The sequence below is a fragment of the Scyliorhinus torazame genome, chromosome 22 (genome assembly GCF_047496885.1).
Source record: "Scyliorhinus torazame isolate Kashiwa2021f chromosome 22, sScyTor2.1, whole genome shotgun sequence".
Classification (NCBI taxonomy): domain Eukaryota; kingdom Metazoa; phylum Chordata; class Chondrichthyes; order Carcharhiniformes; family Scyliorhinidae; genus Scyliorhinus; species Scyliorhinus torazame.
Genome location: NC_092728.1, coordinates 91,898,117 through 91,921,901, shown reverse-complemented (window position 1 = coordinate 91,921,901; position 23,785 = coordinate 91,898,117). Strand labels below are relative to the sequence as shown.

At 48.2% G+C, this 23,785-nt stretch overlaps 1 protein-coding gene across 1 annotated transcript in view; it reads left to right on the top strand.

Annotated features, from left to right (window-relative positions):
- LOC140399212 (uncharacterized) overlaps positions 1–23,785 on the top strand; it is a 73,769-nt gene that overhangs the window by 38,244 nt on the left and 11,740 nt on the right. The window contains 5 exon segments of the mRNA XM_072488575.1: positions 4,785–4,926; positions 4,928–5,033; positions 12,777–12,918; positions 16,570–16,735; positions 22,374–22,516. Coding sequence (XP_072344676.1) covers positions 4,785–4,926; positions 4,928–5,033; positions 12,777–12,918; positions 16,570–16,735; positions 22,374–22,516 — 699 coding nt within the window.

Genomic DNA, 23,785 nt, shown 5'->3' with positions numbered 1-23,785 from the left:
TCATCCATATGCTTATCCAATAAACTTTTAAATGCCCTCAATGTTGGCGAGTTCACTACTGTTGCAGGTAGGGCATTCCACGGCCTCACCACTCTTTGCGTAAAGACCTACCTCTGCCTTTCTGTCCTATATCTATTACCCCTCAGTTTAAGGCTATGTCCCCTCATTCTAGCCATTTCATCTGCGGGTGAAGGCTCTCACTGTCCCACCCTATCTAACCCCCTGATCTTTTGTATGCCTCTATTAAGTCTCCTCTTAACCTTCTTCTCTCTAACGAAAACAACCTCAAGTCCATCAGCCTTTCCTCATAAGGGTTTCCCTCCATACCAGGCACATCCTGGTAAATCTCCTCTGCACCCGCTCCAAAGCTTCCACGTCCTTCCTATAATGCGGTGACCAGAACTGTACGCAATACTCCAAATGCGGCTGTACCAGAGTTTTGTACAGCTGCAACATGACCTCATGACTCCGGAACTCAATCCCCTCTACCAATAAAGGCCAGCACTCCATAGGCCTTCTTCACAACCCTATCAACCTGGGTGGCAACTTTCAGGGATCTATGTACATGGACACCTAGATCCCTCTGCTCATCCACACTTCCAAGAACTTTACCATTAGCCAAATATTCCGCATTCCTGTTATTCCTTCCAAAGTGAATCACCTCACACGTCTCTACATTAAACTCCATTTGCCACCTCTCAGCCCAGCTCTGCAGCTTATCTATGTCCCTCTGTAACCTGCTACATCCTTCCGCACTGTTGACAACACCACGACTTTAGTGTCGTCTGCAAATTTACTCACCCACCCTTCTGCGCCCTCCTCTAGGTCATTGATAAAAATGACAACAGCAACGGCCCCAGAACAGATCCTTGTGGTACGCCACTTGTAACTGAACTCCCATTCTGAACATTTCCATCAACCACCATCCTCTGTCTTCTTTCAGCTAGCCAATTTCTGATCCACATCTCTAAATCACCCTCAATCCCCAGCCTCCGTATTTTCTGCAATAGCCTACCGTGGGGAACCTTATCAAACGCTTTACTGAAATCCATATACACCACATCAACTGCTCTACCCTCGTCTACCTGTTCAGTCACCTTCTCAAAGAACTCGATAAGGTTTGTGAGGCATGACCTACCCTTCACAAAGCCATGCTGACTATCCCTAATCATATATTCCTATCTAGATGATTATAAATCTTGTCTCTTATAATCCCCTCCAAGACTTTACCCACAACAGACGTGAGGCTCACCGGTCTATAGTTGTCGGGGTTGTCTCTACCCCCTTCAGTCCGTCTGCTATCTCTTCCACCCGATCAGGGCCTCCAGCCCTTCTACCAAGTCTTCATCAACCTCTGGGAACTTCAGCCCCCCTAAGAATTGCTCATCCCCTCTGGCACAGCTGGGGGTTCCGACTCATACAGCCTGCTGTAGAATTCCTCGAATGCCTTATTGACCCCAGCTGAATCTCCAACCAGTTTCCATCTCTGTCCCCTTACTTTCCCAATCTCCCTGGCCGCCTCCCGCTTTCTAAGCTGCTGCGCAAGCATTCTACTGGCCTTCTCCCCATATTCAGATCCCCCCCTCGCCTTCTTCAGCTGCTCTACCGCCTTCCCTGTCGTTAACAAGCCAAACTCCGCCTGTATCCTCCGTCATTCCCTTAGAAGCCCTGCCTCTGGGGTCTCCGCATGTGTCCTGTCGACCTGTATTATTTCCTTTATCAGTCGGTCCGTCTCTGCTCTGTCTGCCTTCTCCCTGTGGACCCGTATCGAGATCAGCTCTCCTCTAACCACTGCCTTCAGCACCTCCCAGACCACCGCAGCGAAACTTTTCCCGTGTCATTGACTTCCAGATAGTTCTGGATACATTTCGTCAGCCGCCCACACACCTCCTCATCAGCTAAAAGTCCCACGTCCAGCCTCCAGAGGGGGCACTGGCTACTCTCCTTGCTCACCTGGAGGTCAACCCAGTGCGGGGCATGGTCCGAGATCGTGATCGCTGAATACTCAGTGTCCACTACCCCGTCAGTAAAGCCCTGTTCAGGATAAAAAAGTCGATCCGGGAGTACACTTTATGCACGTGCAAGTAGAAGGAAAACTCCTCCACTGTCGGCCGCCCAAATCTCCATGGGTCCACCCCCTCCATCTGCTCCATAAACCCCTTTAGCTCCTTTGCCATTGCTGGCACCCTGCCTGTCCTTGAGCTAGACCGGTCTAGCCCTGGGTTAATGACTGTGTTGAAGCCACCCCATAACCAGCTTATGCGAATCCAGGTCCGGGATCTTCCCAACATCCTCCTTATGAACTCCACATCATCCCAATTTGGCGCATACACATTCATGAGTACCACCGGCAGCCCCCTCCAGTTTCCACTGACCATTATGTACCGACCCCCCCCACGTCCGCAACTATTCTTCCTGCTTCGAATGACACTCACTTATTAATCAGGATCGCGAGCCCTCTAGTCTTAGAGTCCAGCCCCGAGTTAAAAACCTGTCCGACCCATCCCTTCCTTAATCTAATCTGATCAGTTACTCTAAGGTGCGTGTCCTGTAACATTGCCACGTCCGCCTCAGTCCCCTCAGATGCACGAACACGTGTGCCCTCTTAACCGGCAGATTTAGCCCTCTTACGTTCATGTGATCAGCCTGATTGGGGGGCTTCGCGCCCTCCTCTCCCCCCCCCCCGCCCCCCCTGCCGATCAGCCATCACCTTTCTTGGGCTAGTCTCCAGCCTGCGCCCCACGCATCCGCAGGCCCGCCCCCGGCTGCCTCTGTCCCCGACCTCCCTATTGTCCCACAGCAAAAGTCCCTCCCCCATCAGCAGAACAATTCCCCCCCCTTCCCCCTAGTAACAGCACTATACAAACTGCCCCCTTCAACAAGCATACATCTGCTCAACCCCCACTGCGCTTTCCTGAGCTAGCCCGCCAGCTAGCTTGGTGGCCCCCACCCATGGCGCCAGACATTTTCCCACTATTGTGCGCCCCCCCCCCCCCCCCCCCCCCCCCCCCCCCCCCCACCCCCCCCGGCGGCTCGGACACACATATGCAAATGTCAACAATCCCAACCCCAATTGCCCAAAAGAAACACGCAAAAAAAATCAAAAAGAAGATCAAACATCAACATCTAACAGCTAACATTCACACCTCCATCCCCCATCAGTGCAAATGCAAATTTTAACTCAAGCAGCTCGTCCGCAGACCCCAACTCAATATAAAAGGCATAGAAGTAACATCCAAAGACAAAACTTTTCTTTTTAAAAAAAAATAACTGCAGAGAAGATAAAAAAAAACACGAGCACTGCAGCAAAGTTCAGTCCAAACACCTCAGTCCGCTGCCAGCCCTTTCCTTCTCACGAAGTCCATCGACTTCCTCGGGTAACTCGAAGTAGAAATGTTGCTCCTCGTACGTAACCCAAAGACGGGCCGGATACAGCAGTCCAAACTTTACTTCTTCTTGAAAAGGGTCGATTTTATCTGGTTGAACCCTGCTCTTCTCCTGGCCCCATCCGCGCTCAGATCCTGATATGTACACAGGACACTGTTTTCCCATTTGCAGCTCCGTGTCTGCCTGGGCCCACCGTAGAATGCACTCCTTGTCCAGGTACCTGTGGAATCTCACCACCATTGCTCTCGGCGGGTCACCCACAACGCAGCTTCCTCGCTAGCGCTCTGTGCACCCTGTCCACCTCCAGGGTCGGGAAAACGCCCCCTCCCCAGTAGCTTCTCAAACATAGCCGCTATGTATGCCCCTGCGTTCCGTTCCTTTGGACCCCTCCGGGAGACCAACGATTCTCAGCTTCTGCCGTGGGACCTGTTCTCAGATCCTCCACCTTCTCCTCGAGCCTTTTCTGTTGGTCTCTCAACATCCCCAGCTCCAACTCCACTGCAGCTTGGTGTTCCTCCTGCTCAGTCAGTGCCTTCTCCACTTTGAGGACGTCCGATTTTGATCATCCAGTCTGAGTTCCAGTCACGCAATCGACTCCTTAATCGGGTCCAAGCATTCCTGTTTCTGCTTGGCGAAGCCCTCCTGTATAAACTGCATCAACTGCTCCGTCGACCGCTGGGTCGTCAAGCCAGAACTCCGGTCCTCTGCCATGCTTTCTCCCATTGCAGCCTCAGCCCAAGCCTTCTCCGTTCGCCTATTTCTTCCTTTGCGAGCACTCCTGGTCCGCTTCTCCATGCACTGATGTAGGATTCTTCTTCACAATTGCGTCTAACATCAATTTTCCAGATCCGACAAAAAATCGGGGGGAAAGGTCCAAAGTTCCGACCCGAGCAGGAAATGTGGTTGACTCTTAAATGACCTCCGGGACGGACAATAAATGGCCGCCCAGCCACATCCCATGAACGAATATAAAAATAAATTCCTCTGTGTCTCTCTATTTTGGGTATAACAGTGTTGTAACTTGGGCTGCTTAATACTAATGTTTTGTTGGACGCAATTCTGATTTTCATAGTTCTCCATTGCAATCCAAGCTTTAGTACAACAATTCCTACTACTCCACAAACCTGACAATTTCACACAATATCTACCCTTATGAATTCCTTATGAACTCTCCCATTTAGAGGGCATTATTGAAGTGCAGATTTATGGCACGTTTTGTGCTGATAGCCATTGGGAACTCGAATATAATTCAAACTCATTTCACTTGGAATATTGAGAATATGATTGCACGTCACATACCTGTAATAAATCAACAGTGTGGATCTCGATGATTATTTTTCTTAAATTCTGCATTTTGCACTGTGCCATTCTAAATCCATTTTTCTTCCAAACTTCAGGGGGACCCTGCATAGAAGACTCAAGAATTTCAATGCAGCTATTGATGACTACCTCTTCGTCTTGGACAGAATAGGCAACGGGGAGCAAAGTGACACCTACGTGGAGACTCAGAGTCAACTCCTTCTGACATACAATGACTTTGGCAGTGCACTGCTACCACAAGGGGTTTATCGAGGAGGCAATTATTCTCTTAAACTTGAGTATTAGGGGCGAGAAGCAGCAAAAGGGATTGTACATTAACCGAGGGGGTAAGGATTATTTCTGTTGTGTTCCATTTGCGCTAAGGGAGAGTTTAATAATCTTTATTGTCACAAGTAGGCTTACATTAACACTGCAATTAAGTTATTGTGAAAAGCCCCTAGTCGCCACATTCTGGCGCCTGTTCGGGGTACACCGAGGGAGAATTCAGAATGTCCAAATTACCTAACAGCACATCTTTAGGGATTTGTAGGAGGAAACCGGAGCACCCGGAGGAAACCCACGCAGACACAGGGAGAACGTGCAGACTCCACACAGACAGTGACCCAAACTGGGAATCAACAGTGTTAACCACTGTGCTACCATGCAGTATGTTGCGCAGGGATGTCTCTGCAGAGCTTCCACTAACTGCTTCAGAATATACTAAACTGTCCAATCAAGAGACAGAGGTAAGTTGAGGAGCAAATCCTGATTTGTCGTTTTATTGCAACTTCCATTTGTCGCTGGAACTATCAGAAACCGAATACCATTCTGTAAAAATGTCATTTTCTCCCCTCTTCCTCACCAAGATCACCTTTTACTCCTTGCCCTTATCCACTCTCATCTCTTTCACTCTCTCTCTCAGGCGGACTAGTAGCAATGTCAGGAGGAAGCTGACAAGATTAGATTTAAATTAATGCAGAAAAGTGTAAGATGTTCAATTTTGGGAGAAGGAAGGAGGAGAGAAAATAAATGTAAACTAAATGGTAAAACTTTAAGGTCCTGGAGGCTATTGACAGGGTGCATGTGAAGAGGGATGTTTCGTCTTGTGGGAGAATCTAGAACTGGGGGGTCTTTAATAAGGTCGCGGGGAGTCCACACGGAGTAAAATATGAAACACAGCTTTATTCACACAAACGATATATACACTGCCGGGTAGATCCCTACCGGGTTCACTAGGAACTATTGGGTTCCTATTCTGGTCGGTGCCTTATTGGTCGACCTTTTATCCATTGGGTAATTGAGATACGTCTGAACCTTAAACTGTCAATCACAGGCTAGTGAAAGGTTTTGCTCTGTGAAATTGAATGGAGGTTTTGCATTTCAAAGGGTGTCAGGGGGTTTCAAGCCATTCCAAGTGTTGTGGGCTTTTAAAGAAGCCTCTGTAACAGCTGCTGTTTTAAAGGCTTTTGTCTGAGGGATCAGATGTTAGGAAAGGGAAGATGTTTCTGCTTTGTTTCTTCACCGGACTGCCTGGACGGCTTATCAGCTGTCCTGTAGGGGTAGTTACTTCTGAGGAGGCCACGTCAGAATTTAAAAACACTGACCAGGAGGTGACCAGGAGGGTGAGGTTCAGCAGAGGGCACACTGAGATCACCATGTCAAGGGTGATCGTCAGGTTGCCCAGGGCAGGAAGGTGCAGAACAGACAGGGGACACCCATCTCTGGAGGGACGGGGACAGTTTCTGGGGTGACCCGCTCACCCACAGCCCTCACACACCCAACCCCCTGCACACTGGGGGGATCCCCTCCTCTACAGCCTGCCAGGGAAAAGGGGCACATTATCAGTGTCCTGACTCCTTTGACTCACCCTTGGGGTCCACTGTGCTAGACTTGGATTTCACTGCCAGGGTGTAGGTACCATGGTGCCAGGGGCAGCGCACCATGGGCAATATCAGGGAGAGGGGACTGATGGGGGTGAGGACTGATGGGGGTGGGGACTGATGGGGGTGGGGACAGATGGGGGTGGGGACTGATGGGGTGGGGACTGATGGGGTGGGGGACTGATGGAGGTGGGGACTGATGGGGTGGGGGCTGATGGGGTGGGGACTGATGGGGGTGGGGACTGATGGGGGTGGGGACAGATGGGGGTGGGGACTGATGGGGGTGGGGACTGAGGTGTGGGGACTGATGGGGATGAGGACTGATGGGGATGGGGACTGATGGGGGTGGGGACTGATGGGGGTGAGGACTGATGGGGGTGAGGACTGATGGGGATGGGGACTGATGGGGGTGGGGACAGATGGGGGTGGGGACAGATGGGGGTGGGGACTGATGGGGGTGAGGACTGATGGGGATGGGGACTGATGGGGATGGGGACTGATGGGGATGGGGACTGATGGGGGTGGGGACTGATGGGGGTGGGGACAGATGGGGGTGGGGACTGATGGGGGTGGGGACTGATGGGGGTGGGGACTGATGGGGGTGAGGACTGATGGGGGTGGGGACTGATGGGGGTGAGGACTGATGGGGGTGCGGACTGATGGGGGTGGGGACTGATGGGGGTGGGGACTGATGGGGGTGGGGACTGATGGGGGTGGGGACTGATGGGGGTGGGGACTGATGGGGGTGGGGACTGTGGTGTGGGGACTGATGGGGGTGGGGACAGATGGGGTGGGGACTGAGGTGTGGGGACTGATGGGGGTGGGGACTGATGGGGGTGGGGACTGATGGGGGTGGGGACTGTGGTGTGGGGACTGATGGGGATGGGGACTGATGGGGGTGGGGACAGATGGGGGTGGGGACTGATGGGGGTGGGGACTGATGGGGGTGGGGACTGATGGGGGTGAGGACTGATGGGGGTGGGGACTGATGGGGGTGAGGACTGATGGGGGTGGGGACTGATGGGGGTGGGGACTGATGGGGATGGGGACTGATGGGGGTGGGGACTGATGGGGGTGGGGACTGATGGGGGTGGGGACTGAGGTGTGGGGACTGATGGGGGTGGGGACTGATGGGGGTGGGGACTGATGGGGATGGGGACTGACGGGGGTGAGGACTGATGGGGGTGGGGACTGATGGGGGTGGGGACTGAGGTGTGGGGACTGATGGGGGTGGGGACTGATGGGGGTGAGGACTGATGGGGGTGGGGACAGATGGGGTGGGGACTGAGGTGTGGGGACTGATGGGGGTGGGGACTGATGGGGATGGGGACTGATGGGGGTGGGGACTGACGGGGGTGAGGACTGATGGGGGTGGGGACTGATGGGGGTGGGGACTGAGGTGTGGGGACTGATGGGGGTGGGGACTGATGGGGGTGAGGACTGATGGGGGTGGGGACAGATGGGGTGGGGACTGAGGTGTGGGGACTGATGGGGGTGGGGACTGATGGGGGTGGGGACTGATGGGGGTGGGGACTGATGGGGGTGGGGACTGATGGGGGTGGGGACTGATGGGGGTGAGGACTGATGGGGGTGGGGACTGATGGGGGTGGGGACTGAGGTGTGGGGACTGATGGGGGTGAGGACTGATGGGGGTGGGGACAGATGGGGGTGGGGACTGATGGGGGTGGGGACTGATGGGGGTGGGGACTGATGGGGGTGGGGACTGATGGGGGTGGGGACTGGGGTGTGGGGACTGATGGGGGTGGGGACTGATGGGGGTGGGGACTGATGGGGGTGGGGACTGTGGTGTGGGGACTGATGGGGGTGGGGACTGATGGGGGTGAGGACTGATGGGGGTGGGGACTGATGGGGGTGGGGACTGATGGGGGTGGGGACTGATGGGGGTGGGGACTGATGGGGGTGGGGACAGATGGGGGTGGGGACTGATGGGGGTGGGGACTGATGGGGGTGGGGACTGATGGGGGTGCGGACTGATGGGGGTGGGGACTGATGGGGGTGAGGACTGATGGGGGTGGGGACTGATGGGGGTGCGGACTGATGGGGGTGGGGACTGATGGGGGTGAGGACTGATAGGGGTGGGGACTGATGGGGGTGAGGACTGATGGGGGTGGGGACTGATGGGGGTGGGGACTGATGGGGGTGAGGACTGATGGGGGTGAGGACTGATGGGGGTGAGGACTGATGGGGGTGGGGACTGATGGGGGTGAGGACTGATGGGGGTGGGGACTGATGGGGGTGGGGACTGATGGGGGTGGGGACTGATGGGGGTGAGGACTGATGGGGGTGAGGACTGATGGGGGTGGGGACTGATGGGGGTGAGGACTGATGGGGGTGAGGACTGATGGGGGTGGGGACTGATGGGGGTGGGGACTGATGGGGGTGAGGACTGATGGGGGTGGGGACTGAGGTGCGTGGAGACTTTTGGGTGTGGGAACTGGGGTGTGGGGACTGATGTGGGTGGGGACTGATGGTGATGGGGACTGATGGGGATGAGGATTGATGTGAATGGGGACTGATGGAGGTGGAGACTTTTGGGTGTGGGAACTAGGGTGTGGGGTCTGATGTGGGTGGGGACTGATGTGGGTGGAGACTTTTGGGTGTGGGAACTAGGGTGTGGGGACTGATGTGGGTGGGGACTGATGTGGGTGGGGACTGATGGGGGTGGGGACTGATGTGGGTGGGGACTGATGTGGGTGGGGACTGATGGGGATGAGGATTGATGTGAATGGGGACTGATGGAGGTGGAGACTTTTGGGTGTGGGAACTAGGGTGTGGGGACTGATGTGGGTGGGGACTGATGTGGGTGGGGACTGATGGGGGTGGGGACTGATGTGGGTGGGGACTGATGTGGGTGGGGACTGATGGGGGTGGGGACTGATGTGGGTGGGGACTGATGGTGTTTGGGACTGATGTGAGTGGGGACTGATGTGGGTGGGTACTGATGGGATGGCTGATGGGGGGCTTCTGGGGTCAGGTCACCCTCATGGGGGGGGGGCGGTGACCCATTATTCACGTTGGGTGGGGGAGGATGTTCTTCCTTGTCAGTGGGGGAGAGTCAGAATTTGCATTGTGAGGGGGGTAGAGGGGGCCTGCTGACAGACTTTGTGATCGGCCGCTCTCTCAAAATGGCAGCCTGATACTGCCACCTTGCATAAATCTGCATGGTTAAGGAGTGAGATGACTCCGATTCTCCACTGGTGGGACCCAGCCGTCAGCTCTGTTTCTCTCCACAGATGCTGCCTGACCTGCTGGGTTCTCCCAGCATATTCTGTTTTAATTAAGTGGATGGCTCCTTAGGCGTATTAGCACAAATGTGAAGGGCTGTACAGCCTCATCCTGCATTTCAAAATTCCATGATTCAGACTGACTGTTCAAAGTCATTTTCCAGCAAATCTGAATAGGCAAAAGTGGTCATGTGATATTTTTGAGTGACAATATTTTAAACACTGCGATTGGCTCATGAGGACAAAAAACGATTGAAGAGCCTCCGACAATTTCCCCGTGGTAACCACAAACACATTTCTTTGAGAACAATGCCACAGCAAACAATGTGACGCATAAATCACCCTGTCATTAGTCCGTGGCAACTGCTGGTCGTAAGTCTCTGATAACCTTAAATTGCACGATAAGATTACACCGCCTGACATTATCCCTTTAAATATGTGTTTCTCTGAATCCACTAATAACTTAATAAATTCAGAGTTGATTCACTGTTTTCTTCCAATTCTTTACAAAATTAATCAAAACATATTGCACTGCCAGGTGAATGGATATATCCATAAATAAAAATAAAATAGTAAATTCAAACTTATCAATTTTTTATCTTGACTTTAACATCCTCATCACAGTTTTCAAATTCCTCCATGGCCTTTGCCCTCCCTATTTCCGAAATCTCCTCCAACCCCACTGAAGTGTCTGTGTCCCTCTAATTATGGTCTCTTGTGCATTCCTAATTATAAATACTCCACCATTGGAACCCCCTCACCCAGCAACCCCCCCCCCGGTTTTCCCAGGTAAGAATTGCACAGCAGTTGCCCAGTGGTTTAGATTGGATTTGTTTATTGTCACGTGTACCGAGGTACAGTGAAAAGTATGTTTCTGCGAGCAGCTCAACAGATCATTAAGTACATGAAAAGAAAAGGAAATAAAAGAAAATACATAATAGGGCAACACAAGGTACACAATGTAACTACATAACACCGGCATCGGGTGAAGCATACAGGGGTGTAGTGTTAATGAGGTCAGTCCATATGAGGGTCATTTAGGAGTCTGGTAACAGTGGGGAAGAAGCTGTTTTTGAGTCTGTCCGTGCGTGTTCTCAGACTTCTGTATCTCCTGCCCAATGGAAGAAGTTGGAAGAGTGAGTAAGCCGGGTAGGAGGAGTCTTTGATTATGCTGCCCGCTTTCCCCAGGCAGCGGGTGGTGTAGATGGAGTCAATGGGTGGGAGGCAGGTTCGTGTGATGGACTGGGCTGTGTTCACGACTCTCTGAAGTTTCTTGCGGTCCTGGGTCGAGCAGTTGCCATACCAGGCTGTGATGCAGCCAGATAGGATGCTTTCTATGGCGCATCTGTAAAAGTTGGTAAGAGTTAATGTGGACATGCCGAATTTCCTTAGTTTCCTGAGGAAGTCTAGACGCTGTTGTGCTTTCTTGGTGGGAGCGTCGACGTGGGTGGACCAGGGCAGATTTTTGGTGATGTGCACCCCTAGGAATTTGAAACTGCTAACCATCTCCACCTCGGCCCCGTTGATGCTGACAGGGGTGTGTACAGTACTTTGCTTCCTGAAGTCAATTACCAGCTCTTTAGTTTTGCTGGCATTGAGGGAGCGATTGTTGTTGCTGCACCACCCCACTAGGTTCTCTATCTCCCTCCTGTATTCTGACTCGTCATTATTCGAGATCTGGCCCACTATGTTCCTATCGTCAGCAAACTTGTAGATGGAGTTGGAACCAAATTTTACCATGCAGTCGTGTGTGTACAGGGAGTAGAGTAAGGGGCCTTGCGGGGCCCTGGTATTGAGGACTATTGTGGAGGAGATGTTGTTTATTCTTACTGATTGTGGTCTGTGGGTCAGAAAGTCGAGGATCCAGTTGCAGAGTGAGGAGCCAAGTCTTAGGTTTTGGAGCTTTGATATGAGCTTGGCTGGGATTATGGTGTTGAAGGCAGAGCTATAGTCCCCGGAGTGGTGCAAACTTGCGATGGGGAATTTGGCCTTGCACTGGGTACCATGCAAAAATGCATTTTGAATCGCAAACTTTGGGTGCTTCTGATTGTGTTTCAGTCGTTACCCAGGAAAAGTTAGAGGAATTAAAACCACTCCTAGCTTCTGGATAACTATTTTACAGACTCACAACTGACCTCTCCCAGGGACTCCCCCTAGCCCCTGAGACCCAAGGGGACTCCCCCCAACCACCGACTACCCCATCTCAAGCCCAACCTGACCCAACCTGACCCATCTGCCCCCCCCCCCCCCCACTCCCCCACAGACTGCCCAACTCACCCCTTCCCTGGCTGTCCAACCTCCGCTCCATGACTTGACAAGCCTATCTTCTCCCTGGCTCAAACATGGCTGGACCTTTGAATAAAGAACAAAGACCAGTACAGCACAGGAACAGGCCCTTTGGCCCTCCAAGCCTGTACCGGTCATGATACCACCCTTGGCCAAAACCCTCAGCACTTCCTAGTGCCGTATCCCTCTATACCGCTCTTATCCATGTGTTTGTCGAGGTGTCTTTTGAACGCCGTTAATGTATCTGCTGCCACAACCTCCTCTGAACTTAATGGGTTTATAGCAGCCAGTGCTGCAAAAGGGCATGGCCTCCTTCCATCTGATTGTGCATTGAAGGCCTCAGGGGCACGCTGCCCTGCCCAATTCTCCCCCGGCCTGAGTTGGAAGATGGTACAGCGCAGGACCAAAAAGATTCCCTGGTGAGAAAGTAGGAGCATATTGGCAGCCTGTGTCACTCTCCGGATGTTCAGGCCCAATATCGGTGGCACACCTTGTTTTATGAAGCTCATGTGAGGCGCCTCTGGATTTTTCATTACACCAAATACCCTATGCAGATATAAGTTGTTGTTGTATCCATCAGCATGAAGCAGAATTCTTCCACATGTATATCAAGGTGAATGTCCTTGAATCGTGTTCAGCTAGTTTTCCTGACGAGACGTCTGGTTTGCTTTTCACTCAGATTGTTTCCTCAAGCAGTGTAACCTGGATTTTGCCTTATTGGACTACGAGCAAGCTCTTGAGCTGGATCCCGAGGACTGGCGTATACAGATCCGTATCGCTGCGATAAAAAATGAGAAAGGACTCTTGGAACATCAGAACGGGTAGTTGCAATTTTCTCTTCAACAAATGATTAATGTCCCTTCTGTGCATGCAGAGATCAGGTTGCGTTTTAGTGACAATCAGGTGCAATCTAAGGCGGCTTGTCATGTTTATCCATCAGCCCAGTGTTGGTAGCTACCTCAGGAATACTCATTGCTCTATCACATATATATATTTACCTTTCTCTGTGAGTTTAGTGTATTAGTGCCAAATTACCGAATCAGGTTTTTCAGGGATGTTACGTATCTTTGTTGTGAAAAACAGGAATGTATTACAAACTAAATTTCACCAGAGGGTATCAGCATTTGATGGTAGCTGCTTATCAGATAGGTTTAAGTATGGAATTATAGCTTTTACTTTTTACAGCAGTCAATCTGGCAGGACAGGGCCTGATAGATCCAGGAAGGGAGGCTCCACAGATATTGGGTCATTGTAAGAGATCTACAATGCGGAATTAGTGAGGAACTTGTGACACTAAAACTCAGTAGAAATTTGAGTAAATACTTCTCGGATGCAAACAAGAATCATTTATTTCCTCTATTTGATTACAATTGAGAGTCACTTAAATCTTGTTCTCTAATAAATCGGCGAGCAAAAAGGATTTAAAGAGAAGCAACTTGCACACAATTTAACTTTTAAAATAATACAGAAATGGTTTCTTGCTTACGGCACAACAGCTTGCATTTACTTCAAGTGTTAGAGTGGAAAAGTGAAAAATAGAGATAGCGAATAGTTTAGATCAAAGTATAGAATGATCCAGATAAAGATGGCCGTACGGACCTTCACGGTTATAGGAAATCATATCAGTCTTTAGCCATCTATCTACACCTCTAAGTCATCCTAATTGGTTTGGGTTAGAATCAAATGAGTTTGATTTGACAGTTAGCTGTCAATCTTTAATGTGCAACATTAGCTTTAAATGTTTCATCTCTGAATACTTGTGCATGTTATGGAATGCAATTATAGAACATAGAACAATACAGCGCAGTACAGGCCCTTCGGCCCACGATGTTGCACCGAAACAAAAGCCATCTAACCTACACTATGCCATTATCATCCATATGTTTATCCAATAAACTTTTAAATGCCCTCAATGTTGGCGAGTTCACTACTGTAGCAGGTAGGGCATTCCACGGCCTCACTACTCTTTGCGTAAAGAACCTACCTCTGACCTCTGTCCTATATCTATTACCCCTCAGTTTAAAGTTATGTCCCCTCGTGCCAGCCATATCCATCCGCGGGAGAAGGCTCTCACTGTCCACCCTATCCAACCCCCTGATCATTTTGTATGCCTCTATTAAGTCTCCTCTTAACCTTCTTCTCTCCAACGAAAACAACCTCAAGTCCGTCAGCCTTTCCTCATAAGATTTTCCCTCCATACCAGGCAACATCCTGGTAAATCTCCTCTGCACCCGCTCCAAAGCCTCCACGTCCTTCCTATAATGCGGTGACCAGAACTGTACGCAATACTCCAAATGCGGCCGGACCAGAGTTCTGTACAGCTGCAACATGACCTCCCGACTCCGGAACTCAATCCCTCTACCAATAAAGGCCAACACTCCATAGGCCTTCTTCACAACCCTATCAACCTGGGTGGCAACTTTCAGGGATCTATGTACATGGACACCTAGATCCCTCTGCTCAGCCACACTTTCAAGAACTTTACCATTAGCCAAATATTCCGCATTCCTGTTATTCCTTCCAAAGTGAATCACCTCACACTTCTCTACATTAAACTCCATTTGCCACCTCTCAGCCCAGCTCTGCAGCTTATCTATATCCCTCTGTAACCTGCTACATCCTTCCACACTATCGACAACACCACCGACTTTAGTATCATCTGCAAATTTACTCACCCACCCTTCTGTGCCTTCCTCTAGGTCATTGATAAAAATGACAAACAGCAACGGCCCCAGAACAGATCCTTGTGGTACTCCACTTGTGACTGTACTCCATTCTGAACATTTCCCATCAACCACCACCCTCTGTCTTCTTTCAGCTAGCCAATTTCTGATCCACATCTCTAAATCACCCTTAATCCCCAGCCTCCGTATTTTTTGCAATAGCCTACCGTGGGGAACCTTATCAAACGCTTTGCTGAAATCCATATACACCACATCAACTGCTCTACCCTCGTCTACCTGTTCAGTCACCTTCTCAAAGAACTCAATAAGGTTTGTGAGGCATGACCTACCCTTCACAAAGCCATGCTGACTATCCCTGATCATATCATTCCTATCTAGATGATTATAAATCTTGTCCCTTATAATCCCCTCCAAGACTTTACCCACTACAGACGTGAGGCTCACCGGTCTATAGTTGCCGGGGTTGTCTCTGCTCCCCTTTTTGAACAAAGGGACCACATTTGCTGTCCTCCAGTCCTCTGGCACTATTCCTGTAGCCAATGATGACATAAAAATCAAAGCCAATTCAGCACAATTCTGTGCTGTTATCACGACCAGTTTAAACTCGACTTCTGCTGACTTAGCTGCTAGCCACATTGTAGACAATAGCGCCTTAATGTTGCTATGGTGCCTGCCCTGTCCTTGGATTGATATCTGGTACGGCTTGTGTTTTAATGTCACACTGTCTTGCAAATGTATTTGCTAGAACAATGGAGCTCAGTATAGTGAATTATGCTGTGTCATGCTGTTTTGTGTCTCTATTGAAGTTATATGTTTTGAGATGACCTGAGGTTATGAGTGAATTTAAAATGGATATTTAAAACTGGGGCTTAATATTTTACGCTAAACAGCCATCTTTTACCTATCAGGTGTATTAGAAAATAGTTGGTTTCTACAGTCATCATTTAAGGGCCAAGATGTCCAAGTTACAATTTTGGTCCCCCTCCACTCCCCAGAGATCAGGACACACCCGCACCACCACCAGAAAGCCAAAATTGGGGCACCCCCAGCTCTCTGTGCGCTTACATTGGGGCTTTCCCCCCCCCACCCCACCCCACATAATGAGAACCATCCCCCCAAGGAGGGTTACCCCCCCCCTTGGTACTTCCCCCTTGGCTCTGACCCATGGCAGGTGCCAGAGGGCAATGCACAGCCTTGTCCCTCAATTCCCAGAGCCTCCAGGCACATCCGCGCCTTTGGCGTGGTCATCATGACTGGCTTTCACTTTTGAAAACCAGTAGGGATTTGCACCGGTGTGACGTCACGCCACAAGGGGGCGGGTGGCGGGGAGAATACGTCGTGGGCGGACGCTACAGCGTCAAGCCCGTTAATTCTATTAATTTATTTAACTCAATGGAAATCAAATTAATGCCCTCACTGGGCGTGAACCTGATTACATCGCCAGCGAAGGGTAGGGGGAAGATCTCAAACTAAGATCTTGCCGGTGCAAATCCCATTTTTGGCTGCTGGTGGGATTTAGCGGCTATTGCAGGATTTGAGACAGTGGCTAATGGGGGCAGTAAGCCTGCCACAAGTGCCAGCCTAGAAGTTGCCCCTTACTGGTGATGGGGGTGATCTCTACTTGCAGAGCTGTGCCACGGTGTGAAGGCAAGAAACACGTTCCATTCCTCCTTTTTCCCTCACGGTGTTGAATATTTCTGCACACGTTGGAACGTGATTAAAGACCCCTGGATCTGGCATTTTGTTTCAAGCTGATTAAATTTCCTTTTGTTTTATTTTGGAAATCAGGAACTATCAGCAGGCTGAGAAGCATTTTACCAACGCCATTGAGAACAATCCACATGTGTCCCAGTACTATCTCCATAGGGCTAAAACACGAGCAGTTCTGCAACATGTGACTGGTTCCCAGGAAGATGCAATCATGTCATTGCTGTTGGATATAAGAAATAAGGAAGTAAGAATTCAGATTAGATCTAAAATACCGTTGTAATGTTAGTTGAATTAAACACTAATCGACAAACAAATATTGTTGATCAGATTTCCAGCAACTTTGCGTTTGGATTAAAATACAGAGCCTGTCTATATTTTTAAGGTAGATATTCAAGATACGATAGCACTGTATTTTATTTTTTAAAAGATCTTGCCACGTGCAAATTGGCTGCACAACAAACTGACTGGTATTCCCTTGAAGAACTTTGGGATTTCTTGGAAAAATGATGACGTACTGTATTAATGTAAGACTCTCTCTCTAATAATCACATTAATTTTTTGCAGTTTTCATAATATAATCATGTCATATTTGACATGCAACATTGTAAAGTACAGCTTTCGTACTACTGAGAAAAAGGGGGTGCCATGAGAGCAATATCGGGGTGTACTCTTGATCAATAGGAGCTCATCTGATTGCAATGAGACTGGAACTAGGGGACATAGTTTGAGAATGAGATGGAAATAAGGAGAGTCTGTTTCTCGCAGAGGCTCGTTAGTCTATGGAACTCTCTTCCCCAGTAGAGAATGGAGACTGGGTCATCAAATTTATTCAAGGCTGAGTTAGATGAATTTTGGATTGACAAGGAAGTCAAGGGTTATGGGGAATAGACAGAAAAGCGGAGTTGAGACCATAGTCTTATCAGCCGTCATCTAATTGTATGGCGGAGCAGGCTTGAAGGGCCAATGGCCTACTCCTGCGCCTAAGTCTTATGCTCCCCTGTCTGGTATTAGTTTATTCTTGTTACAAACTTTCTGCATTTCTTGCATTTTACTAAGTCCACATTGCAATTAGAGTTAGTATTTTATTTATTTAACCAATTAGCTTGCTGCAGAGGCTTTGTTCCAATGCAAAAGATAACTTCCAATAGTAAGCTTCCCCCTGCAACTCAAAACTCTGACCTTTATGTAATCTATGTGGGGTATCAGGCTGCAGGATAAACAATTGACCAGTTTTACCATTAATGTACCTGCCACAAATAGTACAGTTAGACTACCATTCTCCCCAATGCAACACAGTAGTGACTGTTATGATCCCAGCTGATATTTACTTTGACAATAAACCTTATTGTTGAACTCTCTTACTGCACTGTGACCACTAAATTACTACTGGACAATCAGGTCCCAGAATGGAAGCCTGTTCAATAGACTTAGAGACATAGATGAACAGCGTTACAAGACTGCCAATTAACTTTTAACAAACGAATGGAACATATTTCATCAGCGCACCTATATCTTCAGAGATGTACACAGATTTTTAAGGATAACACAAGTTACAAATTATATCATACTGCAATGTTCTTGGTAAGTCCACAGCCCATGTAAACGTACAGGCAAAATGTGGTCAGACAGAACAAACTCTGAAACCAAATGGCAGATACCACCCAATACAATTTCTTTGGATTTCTCTTCAAATACTCCCCAGACGTTTATCACACTGTAAGTTTCAGCCAAATGGTCTTACTGGAACTCTGACTTCCACACAAATGTTTCTAGTTCCACACTTAAAAACACGCCTTAGAATCTGAGAACAATGCTTTCTCTCAAATGCCTTCACCAAGGATCCACTTCCAGGATTTCAATCTCTCCATTCAGTGTTCCTCTGCCTTGGATTGCATTCAAACTTCCACATAATATCTCAGGTACCCAATCACACCTACAGAATACTGCTGCTTCATGGGTTGTGTTAAGGTGTCACAAAACCTCAGATGTTTGGATTTTTAAATATCTGACTTTAAACCTGGTTCTTGAACTGTCTCTTAAACCAAGAGAACTTTCGCTGCCTTTTAATTGACTTCTCCTGAAGAGGACTTTGTTCAATTTCTTGTTCTTTGTTCCCTTAACTTAACTGTCTTCCTGAGATATACTTTTTGTCCCAAATCCATTTTTTCATGACTTTCTTGTGTTCTTTTGGGAAGTCTGCTTTTTGCAGCCCCCTGGTCCTGCGCAGCTGCTTCTGGGTCCAGCTTAAAACATAACTCCAAAAATTCTTTCTAACCTAGGGTTGCCCAGGTTGCTCAGCAACAGCCTAGTCTTTCTTGTTTCTTTTCACGCCGTAAACCCTTCAATCAGAATGCAGGCACAGTTTGAAATGAAACCAAACCAAACCCCACAGATATGCAGGCACCTTTGTTTAACGTGTGCTAATTGAAGTTTTAACCCTTTCTTACTCAGAAACACAAAATTATATTTCCTTAATTTCATAGAATTTCATAGAATTTACAGTGCAGAAGGAGGCCATTCGGCCCATCGAGTCTGCACCAGCTCTTGGAAAGAGCACCCTACCCAAGGTCCACACCTCCACCCTATCCCCATAACCCAGTAACCTCACCCAACACTAAGGGCAATTTTGGACACTAAGGGCAATTTAGCATGGCCAATTCACCTAACCTGCACATCTTTGGACTGTGGGAGGAAACCGGAGCACCCGGAGGAAACCCACGCAGACACGGTGAGAATGTGCAGACTCGCACAGACAGTGACCCAAGCCGGGAATCGAACCTGGCACCGTGGAGCTGTGAAGCAATTGTGCTAACCACAATGCTACCGTACTGCCAACTTAAAACTGCACCTTTTTTCTAATACCCACAAATACAAATTTGGGCTCTGGTGAGACCCCATTTGGAATATTGTGAGCAGTTTTGTATCTAAGGAAGGATGTGTTGGCCTTGGAAAGGGTCCAGAGGAGGTTTACAACTATTCGAATCAAGGTTAAAACAAACACGTTACTGATCCCTGAGCAGTTCTTTTCATCAAGATGACGTACAACAAATGAGTTTTTTGTTAGTTTCCTGGATTATATTCTTGTCTGTCCTCATGATATACACAATGATAGATATTGTTTGCAAATAATCAGAGTTGACCCATAGTAAAACACTTCCTGTAAATTACGAATTAAGCAATCAAATTAGATTTTGCAGGTTATCAGGGTTGTCTCCTAGAAAACAGGTTAGCAATTCATACACCTTTATACACGGTCAAAGTGTGAAATAATGGCTTGCAGATCCTGCTTTTTAATAATAGATGCTGTTGAATCATTGATAGCCTGCAGGGTCAACATTAATTAGTTTTTTTGCCTTTTTGTCTTCCATCACATGTTCAGCAATCTTAACAAGCAGTCAGAGGTTAAAAATTAATCCAGGAAAAATGGCTTTATACAAAGGACTGTGTGAATGTGAAACATATGTGAATGTGAAATGGGCAGCATGGTAGCACAGTGGTTAGCACTGTTGCTTTACAACGGCAGGGTCTCGGATTCGATTCCCGCTTGGGTCACTGTCTGTGCGGAATCTGCACGTTCTCCCCTTGCCTGCGTGGGTTTCCTCCGGGTGCTCTGGTTTCCTCCCACAAATCCTGTGCTCCATCGAACCCAAAACGGCCAATCTTCAAATCGAGATCGCGAAAGCATGGCAGCCAGTTCTCAAATTCGACCAGGAATTCGTCCTTACCTCCCCTCGGAAGATCAGGCTCACGGATAATCTTTCTCCAGCCCCATCTTCCTGAATCAACCAGGATGTTCAACAGACCATGCTGCAGGATTTCCGAAGACTGACAGAATTCTCTTTTCTGCTTTGTGGTGTTCTTTGTGGTTCTGATCCGAGGATGGTTGGCGTAGTGTTCACAAAGGCCCCAACTAGCTTTTATATTAAACAAAGCTAAAGATGTATTTATTTATTTACACTACTTAATTGGATTCAAATTTACTCCTATATAATAAACAGTTGATAATAAACATGCAATCTACTAATCGCTACACTAATGCAATAACAATGATCTGCTCTCACTCACACTATCTTTCCTACAGTCTGTCTTCTAGCCTTCTCCTCAACACTCTCCCAGATCAATGCTTTATATGGTTCTGCATTTAGCTCCTCTAGTGGTTGATTTGGACATAACATTAACCCTTACAGTTCTGTACATTTATCATAATGTCACACGCTACATCCATTATCTTTAGGATACCTCGCAGTTCATCAATATGAGAACCCATACCCTGCACTGTGGAGCCGGAACCATCGTCCACAACGTCACTCTCAATGGCAGCCACCACCTCGACACTGTTGTCTTCTTTACTTTGGGGTGAACCACAAGCTGTTTCTTATAATCGACCAAATGACCACACAACCAATATGTTAACTCAAAAACACTGTTTATTAATAACACAAGACTTGTATCTCTATGCAATAACACACGCAGCTCCGTACTAAACTACACCTAACAACTAAGATGACCTTTTACTTAACATCGAGTGACCGGCACTGTGCGAGATAAGGCCTTTATCCAGGTCCACGTGATCGGTTTCAAAGTTGTTGGGTTCGTCTCAGCTGGGCTCGTCCTTCAGGAATGGTCACGGGTCCTTGAACTTGGTTGTTCTGCTGCAGTTGGTCGCACACAGGCCGGTCCCAAAAGAGGCAGGTCTCTAGTGCGCAGGGCTTTTTATCCTTCGTCTCTTTCGCGCCCTTTTGGGTGGTCCTTACTCCAGGTCCAATGGATCGATAGGGTTCTCGATCACCCTCATCGATCTCAGCCAATTAGGGGGTGGATACCTCGATAACTGGGCGGGTCCTAGCTATCATCATCCCAGGCACGTAGGCCTTTCCAAATAATGGGGGGTGGCGGTTAGTCTGCTACTGTTGTAACTCCTTGATTCAAACTCTATTGTCCTGGGGGAAATGGCGATCGACTCTTAATGGATATAAGTTTTAGCTAAGCCTGGTTTCTTTGCGCAATTAACAGAGGCTGTGTACCTGTCTGTGTCCCAAATTGACAATTCCCATGGTCCTTTGCAGGTGGCCATTTTACATGGCGACAACACCCACGGCATCGCTGAAACGCAGACCCGCTCACCAGCGAAACTGTCACTGCGATCTGGGCCTTACACCAGCCGTCTCCAACCCCCTCAATCAAACAAGGATTTTGTGACTTAACCTGGCTCCCCATCTCCAAAACCTAGCCAGGAAATTCCAGGAACATGGCACAAGGCATACACGCCAGTAACAAATAATTATGGGTTGTGCATCAGGAATTTTAAAAGGTTAAAAAGATGAGTCGCGCAAGAGCTCGCGAAAACACAGCCACTCCTGTGCTCAAACCACGTGACTCCCCTTAAAAAGGAAATTTATATGGTGGTTCTTTAATATTCAAAGGATCACATCTCGGATTCTGGATGCTTAAAATAATTCCAGTGTAGTGGCGCCGTGGTTAGCACTGCTGCCTCACGGCATCGAGGTCCCAGGTTCGATTCCGACTCTGGGTTACTGTCCGTGTGGAGTTTGCACATTCTCCCCGTGTTTGCGTGGGTTTTGCCCCCACAACCCAAAAATGTGGATTGGCCGCACTAAATCGCCCCTTAATTGGAAAAAATGAATTGGATACTCTAAATTTATAAAAAATAAATAAATAAAATAATTCCAGTGAATTATTTCTTAAACTGGATGTTTAGATATGTTCTTCACTCGCACCTAGTAAATTGCATTGACTGCAGTAAGACAGATATGTGTAAAGTTAAACCTCGGGTAATGCACCCCATTGTTTGAATCTATCTTTCCTAATGAATTGCTGGCAGTAATTGAATTAATTCCTCTCTCTAATTCTCTTCTGCTTAGATTATTCCACTTCTAACACATCTCTTCCCTGGAAAGTCCAGAGATGAGATTTTGGCCAGTAAAGTTGTGGAATCTGCGAGAGCAAAGCTAAGTGCTAGCCTCCATTCCTGTCCAACTCATGGCACCAAAATGCTTCAGGACAGGTAAAACTCTGGTTTCATCATGGCTGCAAGTTGTTCCAATGTTCGAAATACGCTGTTCTGTCTCTTCCCTGCGCCCTCGGTGTGTTGGAATCACTCCTTCCCAAAATCCAATTTTTTTCTCAGTATCCCAAAGCTAATGGAACTCTTCAACCCCTCACCTCTCTCAATGTGCCAATCCCACCACAATCTTTATGCTTTTGAAATCCAAGCTTGGGGCCACCGAGTCGCTTCTTGATTCACCTTGGCTTCTACTCCATATTTTTCAACCTGCCCTACAATTTGAGCCCCCCGTCCAGGTTTCTCGGTTGAAGACATTGTCACGTCGTATCTTCCTGAGTTAGGCCATGCCATGCGAACAATGCCAAATGACATATTTTATAAATCTTCGTCATTGAATCGATAATTTGTCCGAATTTTTATGAAAGGTTTAGTGTCAGCCTGATCCCTGATTAAACAAGCGTGGAGATTTTTTTAAATTAAATTGTGCTTGAGTGACATTTACATTCCCCAAAACTTTAAGAGTCACCGACAAAGGATGGGAGCGGACTCACATGTAGAGATCAGGTTCCTATCCCTGACATTTCAGTGAATCAGTTGGGATTTTGCCACAATCTGGCGCTATCCCACAGTGATCAGATTTCACTTGTCGTCATGGGATTCAAACTCACAAGCTCTGTGGTGCTAATCCAAGGCCCTAATCACTGCAATGCCCACAGTTGCTGCAATAATGACATCGCCTGGTTTGTAAGTCTTAACTCTCTTGTAAGGATTTTGAATCGGATAAGGTCATTCATGCTGGGAGTAAGAATGCTGGTTGAAACAATTCAGAAAATTTCCATCATTTGGGCAAACTGCAAACAACTGACATCGCTCCCCTGCCAGATAATAAGGGATTAAGGGAATTAACAAGACGTCACTCCCCCCTTCCCTTATGTGCAGGAATCAGATTCTAGCACTCATTTGATGGTGTTGTATTACCAAGTGCATTATGTTTCTTAGCCTTTACGACACTTCCATCAAACTGAGCTATATTGACAGCGCCAGCAATTCCCTATTCTGTTGACCTTTATATTATTAATAGGACCAAGTATATCAAATTGGACCCATCCTGCTTCAAGATATTCTATTGGGCTCTCATTGCACAGCTACTCTTTCTAGATCACACCCATTTTTGGGGACAGTCCCCAGATCAGATACTGCGCCCTCAGGTAGACAATGCCCCCAGTTCACAAAAACCCATCCCCAAAGAGATACCCTAACTGTTAGCAC